This window comes from Pseudorasbora parva, chromosome 16, assembly GCF_024679245.1.
Source record: "Pseudorasbora parva isolate DD20220531a chromosome 16, ASM2467924v1, whole genome shotgun sequence".
NCBI classification, from domain to species: Eukaryota; Metazoa; Chordata; class Actinopteri; order Cypriniformes; family Gobionidae; genus Pseudorasbora; species Pseudorasbora parva.
The window spans coordinates 43,369,774-43,394,309 of NC_090187.1; the positions used below are offsets into that span (position 1 = coordinate 43,369,774).

The following is a 24,536-nucleotide window of genomic DNA, read 5'->3' on the forward strand; positions in this document are numbered from 1 at the left end:
AGAATTTTGACTTTGACAATTAACAATTTGACTTTTTATGTCATAATTATGATTTACCAAAGCATTTGCTCTTATGTGGTGTAAATGGGTTTCCATAAGGCAAAAAATAAAATAAAAATCAGCACATGAACTTCACAAACAGTATTCAGAACAAAAGGTGTACATGGTGGAGGAAATGTTTCAGTTTATATCAGTTTATTGATTCATCAGCATGATCTGTCAATCAAATATCAGATCGGTACTGCTTAATTTCCCTCTCTCTCTCTGTCTGTGGGCGTGTCTTTGATAACTGCTGTCTGATTGGCTGCTCAGGAGTTCCTCATTCCTCTGGACGGAGTATTAATGTAGTGCTGTGAGGGAGATCCATTTATCCTGACCCACGGGATGATGGGAAGGTTTAGGCCCCCCACAGCAACCTGTCATAGAGACTGATGGAGAGAGCGGAGGAAACCTCAAACCTCCCATAGAGAGAGAGAGAGAGAGAGAGAGAGAGAGAGAGAGAGAGAGAGAGAGAGAGAGAGAGAGAGAGAGAGACCCATTGCAGACACCCAAATACGCCCACTAACAAAGTACCAATATAAACTACAATATCTCTCTCATTCTCTGTGAATTCAACAACTACAGGGCTGTTGTTGAATACTTGAATCTGATTGGATGACGCCCGTTCTAAGGAGTGCATTTATTTTCAAGGAAAGGCACAGCTAAAGTAGTTCCAGCAGGAACGCATTACAGTTCCATATCACTCCGCCAAAAGATTTGAGTTATTCCTTATAGCCGACAACAGCAAAAGAACCAAAACACAGTAAACAATACTGTACTTAAGTACACTTTTTGAGTACTTTACTTGAGTATTGTTTTTTTCTGGAAACTTATGACTAACTTCACTAGATTTGAAAGGCAAATGTCATACTTTTTACTCCACTACATTTCTATCAAGGTCCTCAAAGTCAAAAGTCGTTTCTAAAGCCTTTTTTCTTTTCTTTTTTCAGACAGCCTATCAGTAATGACTCTTATATGACTCTTATCATGTGAAGTTTTCCAACCTTTTTTGAACACTCAGTTTATAGCGAAATGGAAGAAGAAAATTTGTGTCACCCATTGCCATAATTAGATTAAATTTTATTTGGCATACACTTGATGTATGTCTCATAAAATGTTAAAAATGTAAATGTTTGGGAGAAAGAGAAGAGTAAACCATTGGGAGAATATCAGATGTGTATAGGGTCTGTGCATTCACTTTCTTTAAAGTGACAGCGCTTTGTAAAGTGTTTAGTAACTTTTATACAAGTATTTAAATGAGTTTAAGTTAGTCGTATTCTAGCATGTCGGATGGAGCATCACTGACTGTCATAATGTGCATTTATACAATGCAACAATAATAAAATAATAATACATTGACATAAAAAAGGACATTTTCTTTAGATACTTAAATACTTTTAAAAGCAAATATTTCTGTACTTTAACTTAAGTATAATCTGTTTAATTACAACTTTCACTAGTTACGGAGTAATATTAACCAGTAGTACTTTTACTCAAGTAGAGTTGTGTACTTTGTCCACCTCTGGTAAACAATAGGATAAAACACACAAATCATTTCCATGTTTTATTCCCACAAAATTACGCTTAATTATGAACGAAATGCACATTCACACCATGCCGTAATTAATGATATTTCAACTTGTAAAAAGCGCTCAGGATTTCATAGAGCGAGGTCGTCTCGATATTACTGTAATTACAACATGACATGAACACAAGAAATAGGTGTCCTCGTCATCAGATTACCAGGAACAAAAATGTAACAAAAATATTAATGTGCACGAATAAATCATTTATAATAAACACAGCAATATTCCATAAGAAATAAGAATAGCCCATTTTGATTTCATGGTGAATTAACTGAACGCAAGTGAAGTAGATTTTCAGTGTGATTTCTCATGATGGATCTTGTGACATCCGATTAATACTACAGGTTAAAAGTCCACTTATAAACTCTTTTATATCAAAATCTGAGTCTGCTTCACTGTAATGTAATGAACCAGCTCAGATTCACACGCCAGCGCTGCCACCATGTGGCTGCTGTTCATCACTACACTTTCACACTTCAGTTACGTGTGACTTCAACATGAAGATAACAGTTGAGATGTTACAGTATGGGGGTATTATTGTAGCTTTATTCCAAACAAATATATTGTTATCCACAGATAAATGTAAAGCGATTACAAATCAATAGAATGAGATCCACAAATATATGCCGGAGTTTCCCAAAAATGAATTAGATTCACAAATAAATACAAGGACATTTGTGAATAACAAAAAAATCCACACATCCATATATTTTGATGTCACAAACACACTCTGCCTTGCATAAATTGCATTCATTTGTAAATCGCTTCCTCTGCATTTGTGGATCTCTTCTTGCACATTTGTGGATCCGAGCACAGCACGTGGCTTTTGAAGCATTTCTAGCATCTAGACTCACACAAATCCACAAATACGTAGACTCCACCCGTCCGTCTACTTAAGCCAATCAGATCATGGCCATATCGTGCTGACCAATCGTAGCATGTTCTCGCTCCAACCAATTACGTTTTGGCCAGTGCCGCTGAAAAACAGTTACGACCACTGATCTATATAAATCTATACATCTATAAAAATCTATATATCCATATAATCAGATAACGGCCGTATCGTGCGGACCATGCAGAGTCATAGAGCTCTCAATACTTCCAAACAACTCTGTGCTGGGATTAAATAGGATTAAGCAGGACAGACAGCATTTTCACTACAGGGAGTGCAGAATTATTAGGCAAGTTGTATTTTTGAGGATTAATTTTATTATTGAACAACAACCATGTTCTCAATGAACACAAAAAACTCATTAATATCAAAGCTGAATATTTTTGGAAGTTTTAGTTTTTAGTTTGAGCTATTTTAGGGGGATATCTGTGTGTGCAGGGGACTATTACTGTGCATAATTATTAGGCAACTTAACAAAAAACACATTTATACCCATTTTAATTATTTATTTTTACCAGTGAAACCAATATAACATCTCAACATTCACAAATATACATTTCTGACATTCAAAAACCAAACAAAAACAAATCAGTGACCAATATAGCCACCTTTCTTTGCAAGGACACTCAAAAGCCTGCCATCCATGGATTCTGTCAGTGTTTTGATCTGTTCACCATCAACATTGCGTGCAGCAGCAACCACAGCCTCCCAGACACTGTTCAGAGAGGTGGACTGTTTTCCCTCCTTGTAAATCGCACATTTGATGATGGATCACAGGTTCTCAATGGGGTTCAGATCAGGTGAACAAGGAGGCCATATCATTAGATTTTCTTCTTTTATACCCTTTCTTGCCAGCCACGCTGTGGAGTACTTGGACGCGTGTGATGGAGCATTGTCCTGCATGAAAATCATGTTTTTCTTGATGGATGCAGACTTCTTCCTGTACCACTGCTTGAAGAAGGTGTCTTCCAGAAACTGGCAGTAGGACTGGGAGTTGAGCTTGACTCCATCCTCAACCCGAAAAGGCCCCACAAGCTCATCTTTGATGATACCAGCCCAAACCAGTACTCCACCTCCACCTTGCTGGCGTCTGAGTCGGACTGGAGCTCTCTGCCCTTTACCAATCCAGCCACGGGCCCATCCATCTGGCCCATCAAGACTCACTCTCATTTCATCAGTCCATAAAACCTTAGAAAAATCAGTCTTGAGATATTTCTTGGCCCAGTCTTGACGTTTCAGCTTGTGTGTCTTGTTCAGTGGTGGTCGACTTTCTGCCTTTCTTACCTTGGCCATGTCTCTGAGTATTGCACACCTTGTGCTTTTGGGCACTCCAGTGATGTTGCAGCTCTGAAATCTGGCCAAACTGGTGGCAAGTGGCATCTTGGCAGCTGCACGCTTGACTTTTCTCAGTTCACGGGCAGTTATTTTGCGCCTTGGTTTTTCCACACGCTTCTTGCGACCCTGTTGACTATTTTGAATGAAACGCTCGATTGTTCGATGATCACGCTTCAGAAGCTTGGCTATTTTAAGACTGCTGCATCCCTCTGCAATATATCTCACTATTTTTGACTTTTCTGAGCCTGTCAAGTCCTTCTTTTGACCCATTTTGCCAAAGGAAAGGAAGTTGCCTAATAATTATGCACACCTGATATAGGGTGTTGATGTCATTAGACCACACCCCTTCTCATTACAGAGATGCACATCACCTAATCTGCTTAATTGGTAGTTGGCTTTCCAGCCTATACAGCTTGGAGTAAGACAACATGCATAACGAGGATGATGTGGTCAAAATACTAATTTGCCTAATAATTCTGCACTCCCTGTATAGAGTTATAGATGTATACAGTTATATAGATATATAGTTATAGATATATACAGTCTTGTTCAAAATAATAGCAGTACAATGTGACTAACCAGAATAATCAAGGTTTTTAGTATATTTTTTATTGCTACGTGGCAAACAAGTTACCAGTAGGTTCAGTAGATTCTCAGAAAACAAATGAGACCCAGCATTCATGATATGCACGCTCTTAAGGCTGTGCAATTGGGCAATTAGTTGAATTAGTTGAAAGGGGTGTGTTCAAAAAAATAGCAGTGTGGCATTCAATCACTGAGGTCATCAATTTTGTGAAGAAACAGGTGTGAATCAGGTGGCCCCTATTTAAGGATGAAGCCAACACTTGTTGAACATGCATTTGAAAGCTGAGGAAAATGGGTCGTTCAAGACATTGTTCAGAAGAACAGCGTACTTTGATTAAAAAGTTGATTAGAGAGGGGAAAACCTATAAAGAGGTGCAAAAAATGATAGGCTGTTCAGCTAAAATGATCTCCAATGCCTTAAAATGGAGAGCAAAACCAGAGAGACGTGGAAGAAAACGGAAGACAACCATCAAAATGGATAGAAGAATAACCAGAATGGCAAAGGCTCAGCCAATGATCACCTCCAGGATGATCAAAGACAGTCTGGAGTTACCTGTAAGTACTGTGACAGTTAGAAGACGTCTGTGTGAAGCTAATCTATTTTCAAGAATCCCCCGCAAAGTCCCTCTGTTAAAAAAAAGGCATGTGCAGAAGAGGTTACAATTTGCCAAAGAACACATCAACTGGCCTAAAGAGAAATGGAGGAACATTTTGTGGACTGATGAGAGTAAAATTGTTCTTTTTGGGTCCAAGGGCCACAGGCAGTTTGTGAGACGACCCCCAAACTCTGAATTCAAGCCACAGTACACAGTGAAGACAGTGAAGCATGGAGGTGCAAGCATCATGATATGGGCATGTTTCTCCTACTATGGTGTTGGGCCTATTTATCGCATACCAGGGATCATGGATCAGTTTGCATATGTTAAAATACTTGAAGAGGTCATGTTGCCCTATGCTGAAGAGGACATGCCCTTGAAACGGTTGTTTCAACAAGACAATGACCCAAAACACACTAGTAAACGGGCAAAGTCTTGGTTCCAAACCAACAAAATTAATGTTATGGAGTGGCCAGCCCAATCTCCAGACCTTAATCCAATTGAGAACTTGTGGGGTGATATCAAAAATGCTGTTTCTGAAGCAAAACCAAGAAATGTGAATGAATTGTGGAATGTTGTTAAAGAATCATGGAGTGGAATAACAGCTGAGAGGTGCCACAAGTTGGTTGACTCCATGCCACACAGATGTCAAGCAGTTTTAAAAAACTGTGGTCATACAACTAAATATTAGTTTAGTGATTCACAGGATTGCTAAATCCCAGAAAAAAAAAATGTTTGTACAAAATAGTTTTGAGTTTGTACAGTCAAAGGTAGACACTGCTATTTTTTTGAACACACCCCTTTCAACTAATTCAACTAATTGCCCAATTGCACAGCCTTAAGAGCGTGCATATCATGAATGCTGGGTCTCATTTGTTTTCTGAGAATCTACTGAACCTACTGGTAACTTGTTTGCCACGTAGCAATAAAAAATATACTAAAAACCTTGATTATTCTGGTTAGTCACATTGTACTGCTATTATTTTGAACAAGACTGTACAGTTATATAGATATATAGAGTTATAGATGTATACAGTTATATAGATATATAGTTATAGATATATAAAGTTATATAGTTATAGATGTATGCAGTTATATAGATATATAGAGTTATAGATGTATACAGTTACATAGATATATAGAGTTATAAATGTATACAGTTATATAGATATATAGAGTTATATAGATATATAGAGTTATAGATGTATACAGTTATATAGATATATAGAGTTATAGATATATACAGTTATATAGATATATAGAGTTATAGATGTATACAGTTATATAGATATATAGAGTTATAGATATATACAGTTATATAGATATATAGAGTTATAGATGTATACAGTTATATAGATATATAGAGTTATAGATATATACAGTTATATAGATATATAGAGTTATAGATGTATACAGTTATATAGATATATAGAGTTATAGATGTATGCAGTTATATAGATATATAGAGTTATAAATGTATACAGTTATATAGATATATAGAGTTATAGATATATACAGTTATAGATATATAGAGTTATATAGATATATAGAGTTATATAGATATATAGAGTTATAGATTCCCAAATAACAATTTCTTGGTTCCCAGAACGTTCTCTTTTAGGTTATAAAAATATAAACCAAAAATAACCTATAAGGAACATATTAACCTTCAGAAAACGTTCTGGGAACGTTCTCTCTAGGTTATAAAAAATATAAACCCAAAAAAGTACCTGCAAGGAAAATTTTATTAACCTCCAGATAACGTTTTGGGAAAGTTCTCTTAAGGCTTAAAAAAAATAAACCCCATAAATAACCTTCAAGGGACATTGTAATAACCTTCAGAAAAAGTTTTGGGAACGTTCTCTTTAGGTTGCAAAAATATATACCAAAAAAAAAAAAAAAAAAATCCTGCAGGGAACATTCTCTTTAGATAACGAAGAAGCAAGAGAACATTCTCAGAACGTCTTCACTATTTATTTATTAAATGATTAGCCTATATTTAGCTAGGCCGTTTTCAGCCGGTCCTTCCGTCAAAGCTCTGACATTCAGTCAGACGAAATAGCGTTACGCGAATGTCATCCTGGCATCATCAAATGTCTAAAAAATGGTTTAAGACGGAGAGTAAATATCCAATTAAATATATTCTCAGCTGACGGTGTTTACTGTGAACACTCGTTCGTATGCGAGACAGTGTCTGTGTCCTCAGGATCTGATGTGATTTACTCACAGATTCAACAAGATCATTTGAAGCAGCTGCTGTGAAATCACTCGGTAAAACCTCATCCAACATGATTTATAATGTCTCCACAGTGATTTACAGAGATGATTGACCTTTAAACAGCATGAATAGAACATTCATGTCACATGTCACGTAGTTAGCCTACTCAATGACAATGACGAAGAAAAAAATGGATGCGTCTTGAGTTTCCTGATTATAAAAGTAAAATTAGTGTGATATAAGATGAGTTAAAGGAAGGGTATGCAACTTTTACCGAGGTTAGCAAAAGCTTCAAAAGCATTACATCTAAAGCCAGCCTCCTTCAAAACGTACACAAAAGCATTATGCATTAAACTACTTCATGTCTCAAAGCACATAACGTTACAATAATAATGAACATGATAACAGCTCTGACCTGCACCACCTGACTGCTGCAGATTGACTTCGCGATGATAGTGTTGCCATCGAAAAGCATAAATTCGAGTCACTTCCACTCCATCTCTTCCAAATGACAGTAGTTTGTTGTTGTTGTTTTGGCTCAGAGGGAACTGTAAAACATGGCTACTGTTTTTGTAGTGGATTCCCTATAAACAATGTCCACACATCGATATCCATTTCAAACACTTAATTAATTGTAGGCTATATCTTACAGAGTTTAAAAGCATGTGTATCTATGGTAAGACCCATGTTCCTTCCCTGTACCTTTCTGAGAACATAGGAAGTTTAAATATCACGTTACTACCCTACACCACTGGTGCACACTGCCATCTAGTGGTTGAACAATCATTACACTTGGCTCCTATAGTGACTGATGTCTAAGGGGCCGTTTACAAGACACCGTTTTGAACTAAAAACGGAACATTTTATGCATAAACCACTTAGACTAGTCTTAAAAGTAAGTCATCTAAATTTTTCTTTAAGACTGGTCCTAACTTTTTAAAATCAGTTACATAAAATGGTAGATCGGTCCAATTTGAATTAGAAAAGTATGACTGATTACATTTTGACTAATTGCTAGTTGGACTGTTACGATCCTCCTCTTTAGTCTAGGGGCAGGAAAGGAGGGTAACAAAGTTGCGGAGAGAGAATGAGAGAACTGCCATCTCCAGGTCCCAGGGCAGACACGCATGGCTCAATGATACCAGTTTCAAAATAACAAGACTTATTAAATTAACAATGAGCATTAACAAACAGGACTTCAGGAGGGGAGATGCCAAAACAACAAACACAACAGTCTTACTAAAGATTAAGGATAACTTGCCTACCAAAAAGGAATGAAAGAAAATACAGAAACAATTACCTAACTCCTTTACTACACCAAAAACAGGAGAAAAGGTGGGTCTTAAAGCAAAAGGCGTCCACCTCCCTACAGTGAGAAAATTAAGAAAACAAAAGTAGAATGCTGATGTTCACAGATAGCTCACATTAATTTACACTGCTCAGATTGAGTTAAGGTTTAGGAGTGCAAACATTAGCTGCAACACATAACAGCGCACCTTGCTATTGGTTATACACAACTTAGCTGAGACACTTCACAGCTCTTTACCTGACACTACAGGCAAAACACTATACACCATATAAGCACACAACAGCACTGGGACCAGAAGATAGTAGTCTCTCCTGCAGAAGAAAAACCTCAGTCTCTCTCCGCAACTTTGTTACCCTCCTTTCCTGCCCCTAGACTAGAAAGGAGGATCGTAACAAGTGGGGGCTCATCCGGGATCCTTTGTTCTCCACTCAGCGATCTGGAACAGGATTCAGGTGGCACTCATGAGCCTGTCAAGCAGACAGTAGGAGGAGCAAGAGCAACAGAACACAAAAGCACAGAAAACAGAATCCACACAAATTAAGAAAATAAAATAAATCCCTACGTCCCTATGGGCGTAACATGGACAAATTAGTGCTTAAGACACAGTCTTAACATAGTGGCTAAGTTTATGCAACTAGCCCCAGATTAATTATATAATAGGCTAAATTATTTAAAAGGTATAAGTATTTTTAAAAATTTCATTATAACTTTTGAGCACAAGGTGGTGCTGCCCCCTAAATTCTTGAGTACCTTCAGGTCATGGTGGCGTAGACGCATACGCAGTTTTGAAATGAAGCAGCAATGTATTCGTAAAATAAATAATTATTTGACAAAATCCGAAATGGCCGATATGGGAAAATTGGGTGTCATCTGTCTTGGCATGATTCACAGAATCTAAATTGAACAGTTTTGTGATTTTTTTTGACGGTCTATGGATTTGACCAAAGTGATCAGAAGTTAGCAAAAATGTCAACTTTTCATATCTTGTGACCACTAGGTGGCACTGCACCGGAACTGTGCAGGTCGCCTCAGGTCATGGTTGGCATATGGTCAGAAAAAGCGCTGCAGAGATGTCCTCTGAGACCCAGTAACAGACTTTTGTCCACTGTAGTGGACACTATATTTCAGTGAGTTTCAGTGACATCATACACGTCACAATTTTGAGTCAGGATGTCCTTTACAGAGCACATTCAGGGCTTTGCACAGATACCAAATGTTTAGAGGTTTCACAAGGACAACAACAACTTCTTGGTCTTTAAAATGGCTGACATTAATGTTTAGCACTCTTATAAAAATATGATAATATTTTGTAATTATAATTTAAATATGATTAATTTTCAAATTGTTGGTTATAAATCAACATCTCTGGAAAATGTTATGGGGTTTCTAATTAAAATGTGACTTTTTGTTAGAAAACAGGGCATTGATTTGATAAATGTCCACTGTAGAGGACACCGGGACTTAAATCATGTTTATCAGGCATTTTGGAGACACAACAAGTGAACAGGGAAACAAAATATATATCAATATTCCTATGAAATATTCCATATTATTATGAAAATGTTGCCAGTTATTACTCCCATTATTACACTTATTTTTCCATTGCATGTTGCACCAAGAACACAATAATATGCAAATTAGATGCAGTGTTTGTATTGAATGGGAAAGTACAACTATGGCCATTTTATCCACATATTGCATAAAGTAAGATGGTATATCAAAGCATTCAGTTATTTCTTTCATTACATAGTTCATAATCATCTTTAAACAAAGTTTGTTTTTTAAAAAAAAATCCTGAAACTTAAAAATGTATTCGTAAATTAAAAATAAATCCCATTGTTTTTGCCTATACATGCAATTTCATGTCATTACATTTGACCAAGTCCTAGTGTCAACTAGAGGACATATCATAACTTATGAATAAAGAATGAAACAATGTCCATTTGTTTCTTATGCTCTAAACAATGTATTGACATGAAAAAATAAAAAATTCGAAACCTTTTTTTTTCTTCTGCGTCCCAGGATAGCCTCACAAGCATTTTGGCGGGTCCTTTTTCAAATTCGTTTTCCATTCAACTTGAATTTGATAACATTTTGTCGACATGGTCTGTAGATGATCAGGTTCAATTGATGTGACAATCAGAGCAATGGCTTATAATGCAACCCAGTCAAAATGGCAGAAAGGAATCAAAGGAAACAGAATTTTGTTTCTAGCCCTTATGGTTTAGTACAGCTGGTGGCGCTAGAGGGACTGAGTTAGAGACTCCGAATTTGGTATGGTGATAGTTCAGCCTGTCGTCTATCTGTGTGCCAAATTTCATTTCATTTTTTTTTTTTTTTTTTTACCATACGGTTCTATAGGCTGCCAGAGACTTCCAGAGCGAAAGAAGAAATGGAATAATAATAATAGGAATGCCATTGGATACCTGTTGTGCATACATATAAATATATAAATATGTGCATTTGTTTAAGTCACATGGCTTTGTTTGCACATGGTTTGCAACACTTACAGCAGAATGATCCGTTTGATGCTCCTGATGTTTTCACAAAAACACATTAATGCCAAGACACATGAGAAAGACAAACACGGCCAAAGACAAAATGTTTATTCACTGTCAGTTCTGCGACCGCAGCTCTTCCTGAAACACTGGCAGTGTCAAATAAGGCAAGGGGCTTATAGATCAAATGGATTTGTACAGTTTTGCACCAACAACAGTTATACATTCACCAGTTACTGTATGTGTGATGTGATATATAGATATATAGATATATATACATATTCTTAAAGAAGTGTGAGGGACGCAGGTGACAGAAGAAACACTCACGGTTATAAAGCTGATTCAGTCTTTACTGTGAAACACACCATCTCACGTCTCCATATGACATAAATCTATTCTCTGTGATCTCTACTAAAATAAAATAAAATAAAAAATATATTATGCTCATCATATATAGCTCTTAAACTGTGTTTGCATTGGATAAATAAAATCTGTTCAGTTCTATAGTCATTTAATATGCTGTGTATGGAAATAAACTCACTTAGGTCACGTACAAGACATCAGCGTAGTGTTGGAAACACACACTCGCACACGCACACACACTCACGCATTCTTGTGTTAGTCTAATAAACATCATTTTTTAGGATCTAGTGCGCACACACGATCGTTTCATACACACTCAATAGACAGTCAGTGACTTCAGAGATGAATTTGCACAAAAGCATCGATAACATCTAAAGCCGTTTTACAAATACATAGAAAAATATAATCATCTGAATGCCCTTTTTACAATTATAGATTATAGATTTATCTGAAAATATCAGTATAGTTAGTGGTGGAGGATTGAGTGTGTTTGCTAAAGGGAAGAGAGTAATCTATATATATATATATATATACACACACTCACCTAAAGGATTATTAGGAACACACACTAATACTGTGTTTGACCCCCTTTCGCCTTCAGAACTGCCTTAATTCTCCGTGGCATTGATCATCAAGGTGCTGAAAGCATTCTTTAGAAATGTTGGCCCATATTGATAGGAGAGCATCTTGCAGTTGATGGAGATTTGCGGGATGCACATCCAGGGCACGAAGCTCCCGTTCCACCACATCCCAAAGATGCTCTAATGGGTTGAGATTTGGTGACTGTGGCGGCCATTTTAGTACAGTCAACTCATTGTCATGTTCAAGAAACCAATTTGAAATGATTCGAGCTTTGTGACATGGTGCATTATCCTGCTGGAAGTAGCCATCAGAGGATGGGGACATGGTGGTCATAAAGGGATGGACATGGTCAGAAACAATGCTCAGGTAGGCCGTGGCATTTAAACGATGCCCAATTGGCACTAAGGGGCCTAAAGTGTGCCAAGAAAACATCCCCCACACCATTACACCACCACCACCAGCCTGCACAGTGGTAACAAGGCATGATGGATCCATGTTCTCATTCTGTTTACGCCAAATTCTGACTCTACCATCTGAATGTCTCAACAGAAATCGAGACTCATCAGACCAGGCAACTTTTTCCAGTCCTTAACTGTCCAATTTTGGTGAGCTTGTGCAAATTGTCGCCTCTTTTTCCTATTTGTAGTGGAGATGAGTGGTACCCGGTGGGGTCTTCTGCTGTTGTAGCCCATCCGCCTCAAGGTTGTGTGTTGTGGCTTCACAAATGCTTTGCTGCATACCTCGGTTGTAACGAGTGGTTATTTCAGTCAAAGTTGCTCTTCTATCAGCTTGAATCAGTCGGCCCATTCTCCTCTGACCTCGAGCATCAACAAGGCATTTTCTCCCACAGGACTGCTGCATACTGGATGTGTTTCCCTTTTCACACCATTCTTTGTAAACCCTAGAAATGGTTGTGTGTGAAAATCCCAGTAACTGAGCAGATTGTGAAATACTCAGACCGGCCCGTCTGGCACCAACAACCATGCCACGCTCAAAATGACATCCTTTCCCATTCTGACATTCAGTTTGGAGTTCAGGAGATTGTCTTGACCAGGACCACACCCCTAAATGCATTGAAGCAACTGCTATGTGATTGGATGATTAGATAATTGCATTAATGAGAAATTGAACAGGCGTTCCTAATAATCTTTTAGGTGAGTGTATATATATATATATATAGTCAGAGAAAACCCTTGCTAAAAAATACCATGGTATATGATCATGTCAGATTGTACTATATCATTAGTATATTCATGTACTATAGTATTTATATGGTAGGGTATACTTCAAAATATAACTTCAAAAAACATGGTATTACTAGAGACGTACTAGGGTATTCTTCAAAAGAGCATGTAAATACCATGAATAGCACTCGTACATACTACTTACAAAAAAGTAGCATGTAAATTTATACATATGCTCTGCCATTGCAATATTCTTGGAAGTACCCTGAAAATGTTCTACCATGGTATATTTCAAAATACCATAGTATTGCTATGTGATACCTTGCCAAAATAGTAATACCATGGTATTTTTGTAAGAGGTGAAAGCTATAACAAAAGGATCATTTGACTCTCACAGATGTCGCCCTTTATAACATATAGTTTTCTGACCAATGTAGCGTAACAGGCGTGACACAACAAAGCAACACGTTTCTGTCCTAAACTGAGATATTTGGTCAATTACTTGGTTTCTACTTGTGATGCTGGATAGCCCCGCCCACAGTGACATCTCATTGGTCTAAAATCCCACCTCATTCAAGAGTTCAAAGGTTTGGGTTCAGTATGATTTGTAATGCTTTTGAACAGTCTCTTATGCTCTTTATCTGATCAAAAATAAAGTAAAATACAGAAATATTATCATGATTTAAAATAGCTGTTTTTTTGTGGATATATATTAAAGCATAATTTATTCCTGTGATCATTACTCCAGTCTTCAGTGGCACATGATCCTTCTGTAACATTGTAACGAAATCTCACTGACCCCAAACTTTTAAACGTTCTGTATATTAAACATTTGATATTCTGAGTTTTTTTTACACACTACATAAAATGTGTGCTGTCAGTTTGGCAGACGAGTTACTACTTGTCAAGAGAGTTTTCAGTGGCAAATAAAGAGCATGTTGTGTTATCACCAGCTGAATCTCCAAAGAAGATGAGCCTGTGTAAATGTGGATTAGTCGAATTAGTGTGTGAACAGATCCTAGCATCGATCGGATGATAGACTCAAGCTTCAGTAGAGGTCTTTGTAGGGTTTGGAGTAGTTAAACATCAGGTAGTCCATGTAGTAGAAGTCATACGCCCGCTGCCGCTCCGAAGCGTTCAGCTGGGAGAAATAATGCTGCGTGATCTGAGTGGAAGTTCTGGCCGCTTTGGGATTCCCGTCCTTGAACGAGGGGTACGTCAGGTTCTCCGGGGCCCCGATTTTCCGTAGAAGGAAGTTTGCGTCTTCTTCCAAGGTCTCGACCTTCCCGATGAAGTCGTAGTGCAGGTGGCAAGGGCTGCAAAGCTGGTTGGTTGCTTCCCAATGGATGTCCATTCCCACGGGACGGTGCACATCCAGGAGGTAGTGGATGAACTCCCGAAAAGTCACGCCGCTTCCCGTCTTCAAAGCCGCCTGTGATGCATTCACTCTGTACTTTGAGATGATGGGCTTCCCGAAAACGGGATGGTAGTAGGAATTGGGGCTCTCGAATTTGTCCCTGAACGCGGACACCAGCCGCTCCATGGGCTCGCGGACGAACAGCACTTTGGTGTACGTCTCCAAACGATTCGTTATGCCTTGCCGGTCGAAACTATCCAGGCGTTTTAGGTGATTGTCGTAATGGACGGATACGTGATTGATTTCCTGCGTGGAGTTGGCGACTCCTGCCAGCACCATTAAGACCCTTTTCCAGTTAGAGCATCCGGCTTTCGGCACCTCGCAGTACAGCAGTTTATGTCTGTCCTCCACGTAAATCCGCGAAACGTGATGAGGCGTTATCGTTCTAGAAATATTACTCCGATATTTCCCGCAGACCTCCCGTACGATCCGTCGCCGGGACTCCTGAACGTCAGACAGACGGCGCGAGATCTCAGAGTGCGATGAAGACGACGAGTTTGTGTTTGGTCGCTGCAACAGGCCGGTCTTTAAAAGCTTTCTGTGGCGTTTGGTGACCTGTGGGGAGCCCGGGTCATGCTCTCGGGACCCTGGTGTGGCGGCTTGGCGTTTCCACTGGGAATCTGGAAGCTGCATCGGTGAGATGGGGTCGACGTCGCCCTCCTCTGGCCGCTGGTGGAGGCTCGCGGAGACGCTGCCCACGACCTCACTGAACTGGGCGCACTGCTCCTTCAAACACAGATAAGACAAGCATATCAAGCAGACTGACATTAGAAGACATTCTGTTATATTTCACTCCAAAAGAACAGAAATCCCCCAAATTACCATTATTCATCATTATTTTAATGTAAAGGAAATTTACTTTAATTGCAACAAATCATTGTGTTCAGATAGTGCAGGGATCCCCAAACTGTTTTTGGGGACCCCTGAGATAGGATGATATAAATCACTATTTCAAAAATGAGAACCTAAAAAAACGCCTTTAAAGATTTTTTTCCGCACACACACACTTGTTTTTGTGAAATGTGGGGATAGGCGTAATGGTTTTTATACTGTACAAACCATAATTTCTATCCCCTTACACTGCCCCTGCCCCTAAATCTACCACACACACACTGCCCCTAAACCTACCCATCACAGGAAACATTCTGCATTTTTACTTTCTAATAAAAACTCCTCCTGTATGATTTATAAGCCTTTTGAAAAGTGGGGACATGGGTAATGAAATTACATATTTCACCCTCTCCTGTAATACCTGTGTCATACCCATGGCATTATACACATTTGAGCCCCCCCCCCACACACACACACACACATTCATTTCAAACACACACACACATTCATTTCAAATGGGCCTATTGTGTGCCTATTACTCTCTCTGTGTTTCTGAGCTCCTCCATCAGATGGCACCATTAAGCCGTCTCTGATCTGTGTCTCACTCAGCTCATCTGTGCTCTGTCTGTGACTCATTCTGAATATCTCTAATCCACTAATTGACGAGGATTTTGCCTTGATTCTCTACGTCACCTGATTTCCAAAAACACGTCGCCTGTGGCAAATATCAATTAAACTTCTTATTTGAATTCATTAAGGAGCAATGAAGTCAATGAATTGAATAATAATAAATCCAGTATTAACGAGGTGATTAGTTCGTTATGAAGTCAGGGTTCATTTGATTAGTGACGGTGGGTTACAGCCCAGCAATCTGCCCCTTCCCCTGGGACAATATGAGGACATGAGCGGAGAAGAGCAGAGATGAGGAGATGTTTAATACCATCGGAAGCGTTTCTACAGTTTATGGACACAGACATGATCTCACCTGTCTGGACTGAGTGGTGCCTCTGAACTTCACACCTGAAAGACAGACAGACAGACAGATTAGTGCACACAAAGACTAAACTTAAAGAATATAGACAATATGCATATGATTAAAAAAACATGCATATTTTAAAACTTAAAAATGCACCTCAAGTACATTCAGAACACTAAACCACATCTTAAGCGAACGGCCCCTGCGTGTGTGAGCGTACGCACACGTTTGTTTTTGTGATATATGGGGACATTCCATAGGCGTAATGGTTTTTATACTGTACAAACCGCATTTTCTATCCCCTTACACTGACCCTAAACCTACCCATCACACACACGCACACACACACGCACGCACGCACGCACGCACACACACACACACTGCCCCTAAACCTACCCATCACAGGAAATTCTGCATTTTTACTTTCTCATAAAAACTCCTCCTGTGTGATTTATAAGCCTTTTGAAAAGTGGGGCCATGGGTAATGTCCTCATATTTCACCCTCTCCTGTAATACCTGTGTCATACCCATGGCATTATACACATTTGTGTCCTCATATGTCACAAAAACATGCCCACACACACACACACACACACACACACACACACACACACACACACACACACACACAAAGGCCACACGCTGTGTCTTTCACATTTCATTTAAACAATCTCAAGCATTTCAAAGCGCTTATTCTGTAATTACAGAGTGAATGAGAAACATTCTCTAATTACAGCTTTCCACGTGTAATGTGACCAAGGAGGAGCGCGCACACATGCGGCATACATAAATATAAACATTACAATTCTTTTTTGCATCTTAAAGGCCCCATTTTTTAAATGTAAAGGTTTTGTGTTTTGGAGTTTCCTGCAATATGCTTACATGCATCCAAGGTGAAAAAACACATTTTCTCCTAACACATTGTAGCATCAGCTCTTTCTCACATTTTGTCTCTCTAAACCCCGCCTTTCTGAGAGCCTACTGTGCTCTGATTGGTCAGATGGTCCAGTCTGTTGTGATTGGTCTACTCTGCTCTGATTGGTCAGATGGTCTACTCTGCTGTGATTGGTCAGAATCTAAGCGCTCATTATCATATCTGAATCTCAGCTCTTGACACACAGTGATATGAACAGTAATGATGGTCTGGGTTTTACTGTATCAATCCCATCAAAGTGGATTTGCTTCGGCAGCAGAAAACAGCTTCACATGAACGACACCAACCAAACTCTTCCAGTCTCATAGACGACTACAGTGAGTGAGGGCGGAGCTAAGAGACGCTGAGCAGCCAATCAAGACCATTATGCAAATTAGTTACAGACCTATAGGTTCAAACAGAAGTGAGTCTGGAATTACCTACGACTTGTTTCAAGAAGTTCAGAATCGCTTCTTTCTTTTAAAAGGCAAAAAACTAAATTTATCTGCACTTTGATCTGTGAAACTTTGCAGAACTTTTAAACAGCTCCATTACACCGTAACATAAAAGGGAATATCCGAAAGAGCACAATAGAGGAACTTTCAAACATTTTATTAATGTTCCCCATTGATCAAAAAATATAAAATATTCTGCAGGTATTTTCACTTCAAAAGGTCCGAAATGACATCGTCATGTATTTGCTTTCAATTTTAAATGTCTGTGGAGGACCGATGTCATATGTGGTACCATTTGAAAGCTTAGAGTCTCTTCTTTCTGGAGATATGCATCACTTTGGCATTTGTTTTAGACAAAGTAATGTATTCACACTAAATTACTCTGGTGCCATTCCCGCCTGGATTTGGCCGACCCAAATTGAAAAGCCTCCCATACACACATACAGTGGTCTCTAGGTTCAAAATGTTGGTGTCATTTTACAGGAAACCCTTTAAAGTTACATAAAACACTGCTACAGTGATAAACATGTGAGTATATGTTGTGTAAGCTGTTATGACCCCCCCAAAAATTAGGCGCTTTTTGATTTTTTTATATAAATTAATTTTTGAAAGTGTGTAACTCAGGCCCTGTGTGCTCAAGGACCCTGCAGACACTTTGGGCTGCTTCCAGCATGTATAATTAATTTAAGGACACTGGGATATTGCATTTATATCACTGTATATGGTGGGGGGTGGGGGGGGTGGAGGGGGGTAACTCATTTGAATAAATCATGACACAGACCACCCCCCCCCCTTTCTGGAATTTAGTGGAAATAGTCTTCCTAAACTAGTTACACACTTTCAAAAATGAATTTATAACAAAAAAATAATCTAAAAGCGCCTACTTTTTGGGGGGTAATTACAGCTTAGACAACATATACTTACATGTTTATCACTTTTAGCAGTGTTTTATGTAACTCAAAATGGTTTCCTGTAAAATGACACCAACATTTTGAACCTAGACCACTGTATGTGTGTATGGGAGGCTTTTCAATTTGGGTAGGCCAAATCCAGGCGGAAATCCCCAAAAAAAGGTCTTGGAGTGCAAGAAACACTTATACATAATATACATTATATTACAGCATATACATGCAACACCACACAGGATCATACAAATGCTCCATTGATATGATCACCCGTCTTACAACAGAGCATGAATATTCATAATAAAACCTTTGTGTTTACTTCCAGAGCAACACGACTTTTGCTTCCCGAGTGTTTGGACATCAAACCGGAGTGAGTTATGGAGCGGACACAGAGCAGGGAGTTCTGGGATTTCGCCTGAAGCGTTTGTGTTCTTCCTCGCTCTGAGACGGCTTCATCAAAAGCATGCAAACTGATAAATATGCAACTGCATGCTAGCAAGAATTCACCAATATTCAACGATTTAACTTATTATTAGCAGTCTGTCACGGTTCATGGATTCCCTGTCTCACTCTTGGGTGCGTGTTGAATGTAGGTGAGGGCGGAGCCTGGGATTGGCTCATCACGCACCTGTGGCTGATCACCTGCACCAGCTGCAACTCATCACCTTCACCCTATTTAGTCTCTCTGTTTCTCTCTTGTCTTTGTCAGAGCGTTGTTGGATGTTTCCCCTTGTGTCTCCGTGTTGGTTGTCGTTTCCCCCTTCCGTGAAACGCTGGATCCCTTCCCGGATTACCTGTACCGACCTCCCGAGTCACAGCTGCTCACAGCCTGCCCGTGTCGCCAACAGAGCCTCTCTCACTGCTCTGTCTTATCCGGACTTCTTCAGTGTTCTGAGTTTTGACTTCTGTGACACTATCCGTCAAATAAACTAATTACTTGCTTTTGAATCCTGCCTCTGTGAATCCGTTACAGAACGCTCTGACCAACCATGGATTCAGCGAGTATCAACGCCCTACTGACCAGCAGCAACGAGAGACTGGACCAGCAGGAGGCGAACTTAACTGCCACAGGAAAGGCAGTACACACCTTGGTGGCACGGGTGGCCGAGCTGACCCAACAGATGCAACAACTCGTCGGTCCCACTGTGCCCGACCCACCGCCGATTCCCCACACACCATCCGCATCGCGGCAACCAGAACCACGTCTGCCTACCCCCGAGAGTTATGCCGGTGAGAGCAATTTTTGCAGAGCCTTCCTTACCAAGTGTTCCTTGTTTTTCGCTCTTCAACCGCAGACTTTCAGCACGGAGAGATCCAAGGTGGCATTCGTCCTCACCCTGCTCTCCGGACGAGCCGCACTTTGGGGAACGGCGGTGTGGGAGAATCAACATCCTTGCTGCTCCTCGTTCCAGACGCTGGCGGCGGAGATGAGAAGGGTGTTTGACCGAGCGGTGACCGGAAGAGAAGCGGCACGTCAACTCGCAGAGCTCCGTCAAGGTAACCGCTCGGTCTCGGATTATTCCATCGAGTTCCGCACCCTGGCCGCCGAGTGCAAGTGGAACGAGGAGGCACAGTGGGACATGTTCCTGCATGGGCTGGCTGACCGCATCCAGAAGGAGATCTTTACCATCGACCTTCCAGAGAAGATTGACGGTCTCATCGATATTGCGTTGAGGGTGGACGCTCGTCTGAGTCGGCTGAGGTCCAGGATGGAGCCTCAGTTTGGGAGCGTCGAATGCCCTCAGGCCAGCACTACGGATGCGGTCAGCCACACCTTCGACCCGGAGCCCATGCAGGTGGGTCGAGCTCGGCTCTCCCGGGAGGAGAAGGCGAGACGGAGATCCCGTGGTCTTTGCCTGTACTGCGGCGGGAACGGACACCTGCTAGACTCCTGCCCGGTAAAAGACCACGCCCGGCGGTAAAAGGAAGGCTACTGTCGGGCGGGATCTCCGTGGAAAAGACCTCATCCTCCACTCTCCTCCCGGTGAGATTGCTGTGGGCAGCTCAGGATTATTCCAGCCTTGCCCTTCTCGACTCGGGAGCGGAAGGTAACTTCATTGACTCTGCCCTGGTTCATAAACTCAACATACCCACCATTGCACTCAAGAACACCATTTCTGTCAACGCACTCAACGGACAAGTTCTCCCTGACATTTCATTCACCACTGAACCACTTACACTGATCACTTCCGGCAACCACACAGAACGCATTTCATTTTTCATCCTGGACTCCCCTTTGGCTCCCGTTGTCCTCGGTCACCCTTGGCTGGAGTTACACAATCCAAGGGTTGACTGGGGACAAAACTCTGTGTCTGCGTGGAGTGATAGATGTTATGAGTCTTGTTTGGTGTCTGCTTGTTCGTCTGTTTCTCGTTCTGTTTTTCAGAGTGAGACGGTGAATCTGTCTAACGTGCCTCCGGAGTACCTCGACCTGAAGGAAGTGTTCAGTAAGTCCCGAGCTGCTTCTCTCCCTCCGCATCGTCCCTATGACTGTGCTATAGATTTACTCCCAGGTAAGTCTCCGCCTAAGGGCAAACTATACTCTCTTTCTATTCCAGAGAGGGAGGCCATGGAGAAATATATTTCTGATTCTCTAGCCTCCAAATTCATCCGCCCTTCCTCTTCTCCAGCGGGGGCGGGGTTCTTCTTCGTGGGGAAGAAGGATGGTTCTCTGCGACCTTGCATTGATTACCGAGGGCTGAATAACATCACGGTAAAGAATACCTATCCTTTGCCGTTGATGTCTTCAGCTTTCGAGAGGTTACAGGGAGCATCCGTCTTCACGAAGTTGGACTTACGTAACGCTTATCATTTGGTTCGCATCAGGGAGGGGGATGAATGGAAAACCGCATTTAACACCCCCAGGGGGCATTTTGAATACTTGGTCATGCCTTTCGGCCTTTCCAACTCCCCAGCGGTTTTCCAGGCACTCGTCAATGATGTGTTGAGAGACATGGTCGACCAATTCATATATGTCTACCTGGATGACATTTTGATTTTTTCTTCGTCTCTCCAGGAACATGTTCGACACGTCAGACGAGTGCTTCAGAGGTTGCTAGAGAATGGGCTTTTTGTCAAGGCGGAGAAATGCGCTTTTCATGCACAGTCTGTTCCTTTTTTAGGGTACATCGTGTCATCGGAGGGAATGCGCATGGATCCCGACAAGGTTAAGGCTGTGATGGATTGGCCAAGTCCAGATTCCCGTAAGGCCCTACAGAGGTTTCTGGGGTTCGCCAATTTCTATCGGCGTTTTATTCGCAATTTCAGCCAACTAGCCGCACCTCTGACTGCCTTGACCTCTCCCCGAATGACGTTCAGGTGGTCCGATACAGCCGAGGCTGTATTCGCCAAACTGAAAAGCCGCTTTGTTTCGGCTCCCATCTTAGTCGCCCCTGATCCCACACGTCAGTTCGTGGTAGAGGTCGACGCGTCAGAGGTGGGGGTAGGAGCGGTTCTTTCACAGCGCTCTCCCTCAGATGACAAGATGCACCCGTGCGCGTTTTTCTCCCATCGTCTTTCTCCTGCCGAACGCAATTATGACATTGGTAACAGAGAGTTGTTGGCTGTCAAGTTAGCGTTGGAGGAGTGGCGTCATTGGCTTGAAGGGTCGGGGGTACCTTTTATTGTATGGACGGATCATAAGAACCTTGAATATATTAGATCTGCTAAAAGACTCAACTCCAGGCAGGCTCGGTGGGCACTTTTTTTCGGACGTTTTGACTTTGTTCTCTCGTACCCCCCCGGGTCTAAAAACATCAAACCCGACTCTTTATCTCGTATTTTTGATGCTTCCGAACGCCCGGTTACTCCCGAGTGTATTTTGCCAGAGAAGATAGTTATCTCTACACTCACATGGGAGATCGAATCGAAGGTCAAAGTGGCCTTAGAAGGGGTAACGCCCCCGCCCGGCGGCCCACCGAGTTGTTTGTTCGTTCCGGAGGGGTTAAGATCCGAGGTCCTCAAATGGGGTCACTGCTCCAACATTGCCTGTCATCCAGGGGTAAACCGCACTTGCAGTTTAATAAAGCAACGATTTTGGTGGCCACTTATGGCTCGCGACGTTCGCAGTTTTGTTTTGGCTTGCTCGGTCTGTGCGGTTGGTAAGACATCTAACCAACCTCCCCAGGGGTTACTTCAGCCGCTGTCTGTTCCTTCGAGACCCTGGTCCCACATCGCTCTAGATTTTGTTACCGCCCTCCCGCCCTCCCAGGGCAAGACGGTCGTTTTGACCGTCGTGGACCGATTCTCGAAGGCAGCACATTTCATTCCCTTGCCCAAATTACCCTCAGCCAAGGAGACAGCGGTATCTGTAGTAGATCACGTCTTTCGGTTACATGGCCTCCCGATGGACGTGGTCTCCGACAGAGGTTCCCAATTTGTGTCCAAATTTTGGCAGGAGTTTTGTAAATTACTAGGAGCCACGGTTAGTCTGTCTTCGGGTTATCACCCCCAAAGCAACGGTCAGACCGAGAGAGCCAATCAGGATCTGGAGAGAGTGTTGCGATGTTTGGTATCCAAGAATCCTTCATCCTGGAGCCAGCAACTCTCTATGGTTGAGTACGCTCATAACTCGTTACCAGTATCATCTACGGGCCTTTCGCCATTTGAGTGTAGTGTAGGTTACCAGCCACCTATTTTTCCTAGTCTGGATTCCGAGGTCGCGGTCCCCTCTGTTCACGCCTTTATCCAGAGGTGTCATCGCACATGGACCAGAGCCCGTGAGACTCTGCTCCAGGTGGGAGCGCGCACCAAGGCTAAAGCCGATCGCCACCGGTCTAAGCCTCCCGTTTACGTCGTCGGTCAAAAAGTGTGGCTTTCTACCAAGAACATTCCTCTCCGCTCCGTATCTAATAAACTTGCTCCCAAATTTATCGGCCCGTTCACTGTCACCAAGATCATTAGTCCGGTGACAGTCCGCCTCAAACTCCCTCCGGCGTACAGGAGGATTCATCCCGCCTTCCATGTATCCAAAATCAAACCTGTTTTTCACTCCCACCTTAATCCGCCAGTCCCGGTTCCCCCACCGCCGCGACTCGTAGATGGGGAACCAACTTATTCGGTTAATCGCATTCTGGATTCTAGACGGAGGGGACGCGGTTTCCAGTACTTGGTGGACTGGGAAGGTTACGGTCCGGAGGAGAGAAGTTGGGTTCCTGCTAGGGACATTCTGGATCACTCCCTTATTGATGATTACAATCAACAGGTAAGGTCGGCTGGGAGCGTCAGGGGACGCTCCTAGGGGGAGGGGTACTGTCACGGTTCATGGATTCCCTGTCTCACTCTTGGGTGCGTGTTGAATGTAGGTGAGGGCGGAGCCTGGGATTGGCTCATCACGCACCTGTGGCTGATCACCTGCACCAGCTGCAACTCATCACCTTCACCCTATTTAGTCTCTCTGTTTCTCTCTTGTCTTTGTCAGAGCGTTGTTGGATGTTTCCCCTTGTGTCTCCGTGTTGGTTGTCGTTTCCCCCTTCCGTGAAACGCTGGATCCCTTCCCGGATTACCTGTACCGACCTCCCGAGTCACAGCTGCTCACAGCCTGCCCGTGTCGCCAACAGAGCCTCTCTCACTGCTCTGTCTTATCCGGACTTCTTCAGTGTTCTGAGTTTTGACTTCTGTGACACTATCCGTCAAATAAACTAATTACTTGCTTTTGAATCCTGCCTCTGTGAATCCGTTACACAGTCAGAACCAGAGTTTTACTAAATATTATGAGAAAGAAATATAAAAAATACACCGCCGGTCAAAAACGTGGAATAATATATATTTTTAGTCATTTCAAGAAGTCTCTTCTGCTCACCAAGGCTACATTTATTTGATCAAACATACAGTAAAAATTGTGAAATATTCCT

The 24,536-nt window shown here is 41.6% G+C and overlaps 2 protein-coding genes across 7 annotated transcripts in view; both read right to left on the minus strand.

The window, feature by feature from the left end:
* The window catches only part of LOC137043058 (BTB/POZ domain-containing protein kctd15), a 56,890-nt gene extending 48,924 nt beyond the window's left edge, over positions 1 to 7,966 (minus strand). The window contains exon 1 of the mRNA XM_067419124.1: positions 7,667 to 7,966. Within this exon, the coding sequence (XP_067275225.1) occupies positions 7,667 to 7,726 (60 nt within the window). The 5' untranslated portion in view covers positions 7,727 to 7,966. The remainder of the gene's footprint in view (positions 1 to 7,666) is intronic.
* Positions 7,967 to 11,151: 3,185 nt separating this feature from the next.
* chst8 (carbohydrate (N-acetylgalactosamine 4-0) sulfotransferase 8) overlaps positions 11,152 to 24,536 on the minus strand; it is a 251,157-nt gene continuing 237,772 nt past the window's right edge. For 2 of the 6 annotated variants that reach the window (XM_067419129.1, XM_067419133.1), the window contains 2 exons: positions 16,421 to 16,455; positions 11,152 to 15,330 (listed from right to left, as the gene is read on the minus strand). In XM_067419129.1, coding sequence (XP_067275230.1) covers positions 14,236 to 15,330; positions 16,421 to 16,455 — 1,130 coding nt within the window. In that variant the 3' untranslated portion in view covers positions 11,152 to 14,235. Of the gene's footprint in view, positions 15,331 to 16,420; positions 16,459 to 24,536 lie in introns of all 6 variants that reach the window. The other 4 variants (XM_067419127.1, XM_067419128.1, XM_067419131.1 and 1 more) reach the window with 3 other exon arrangements.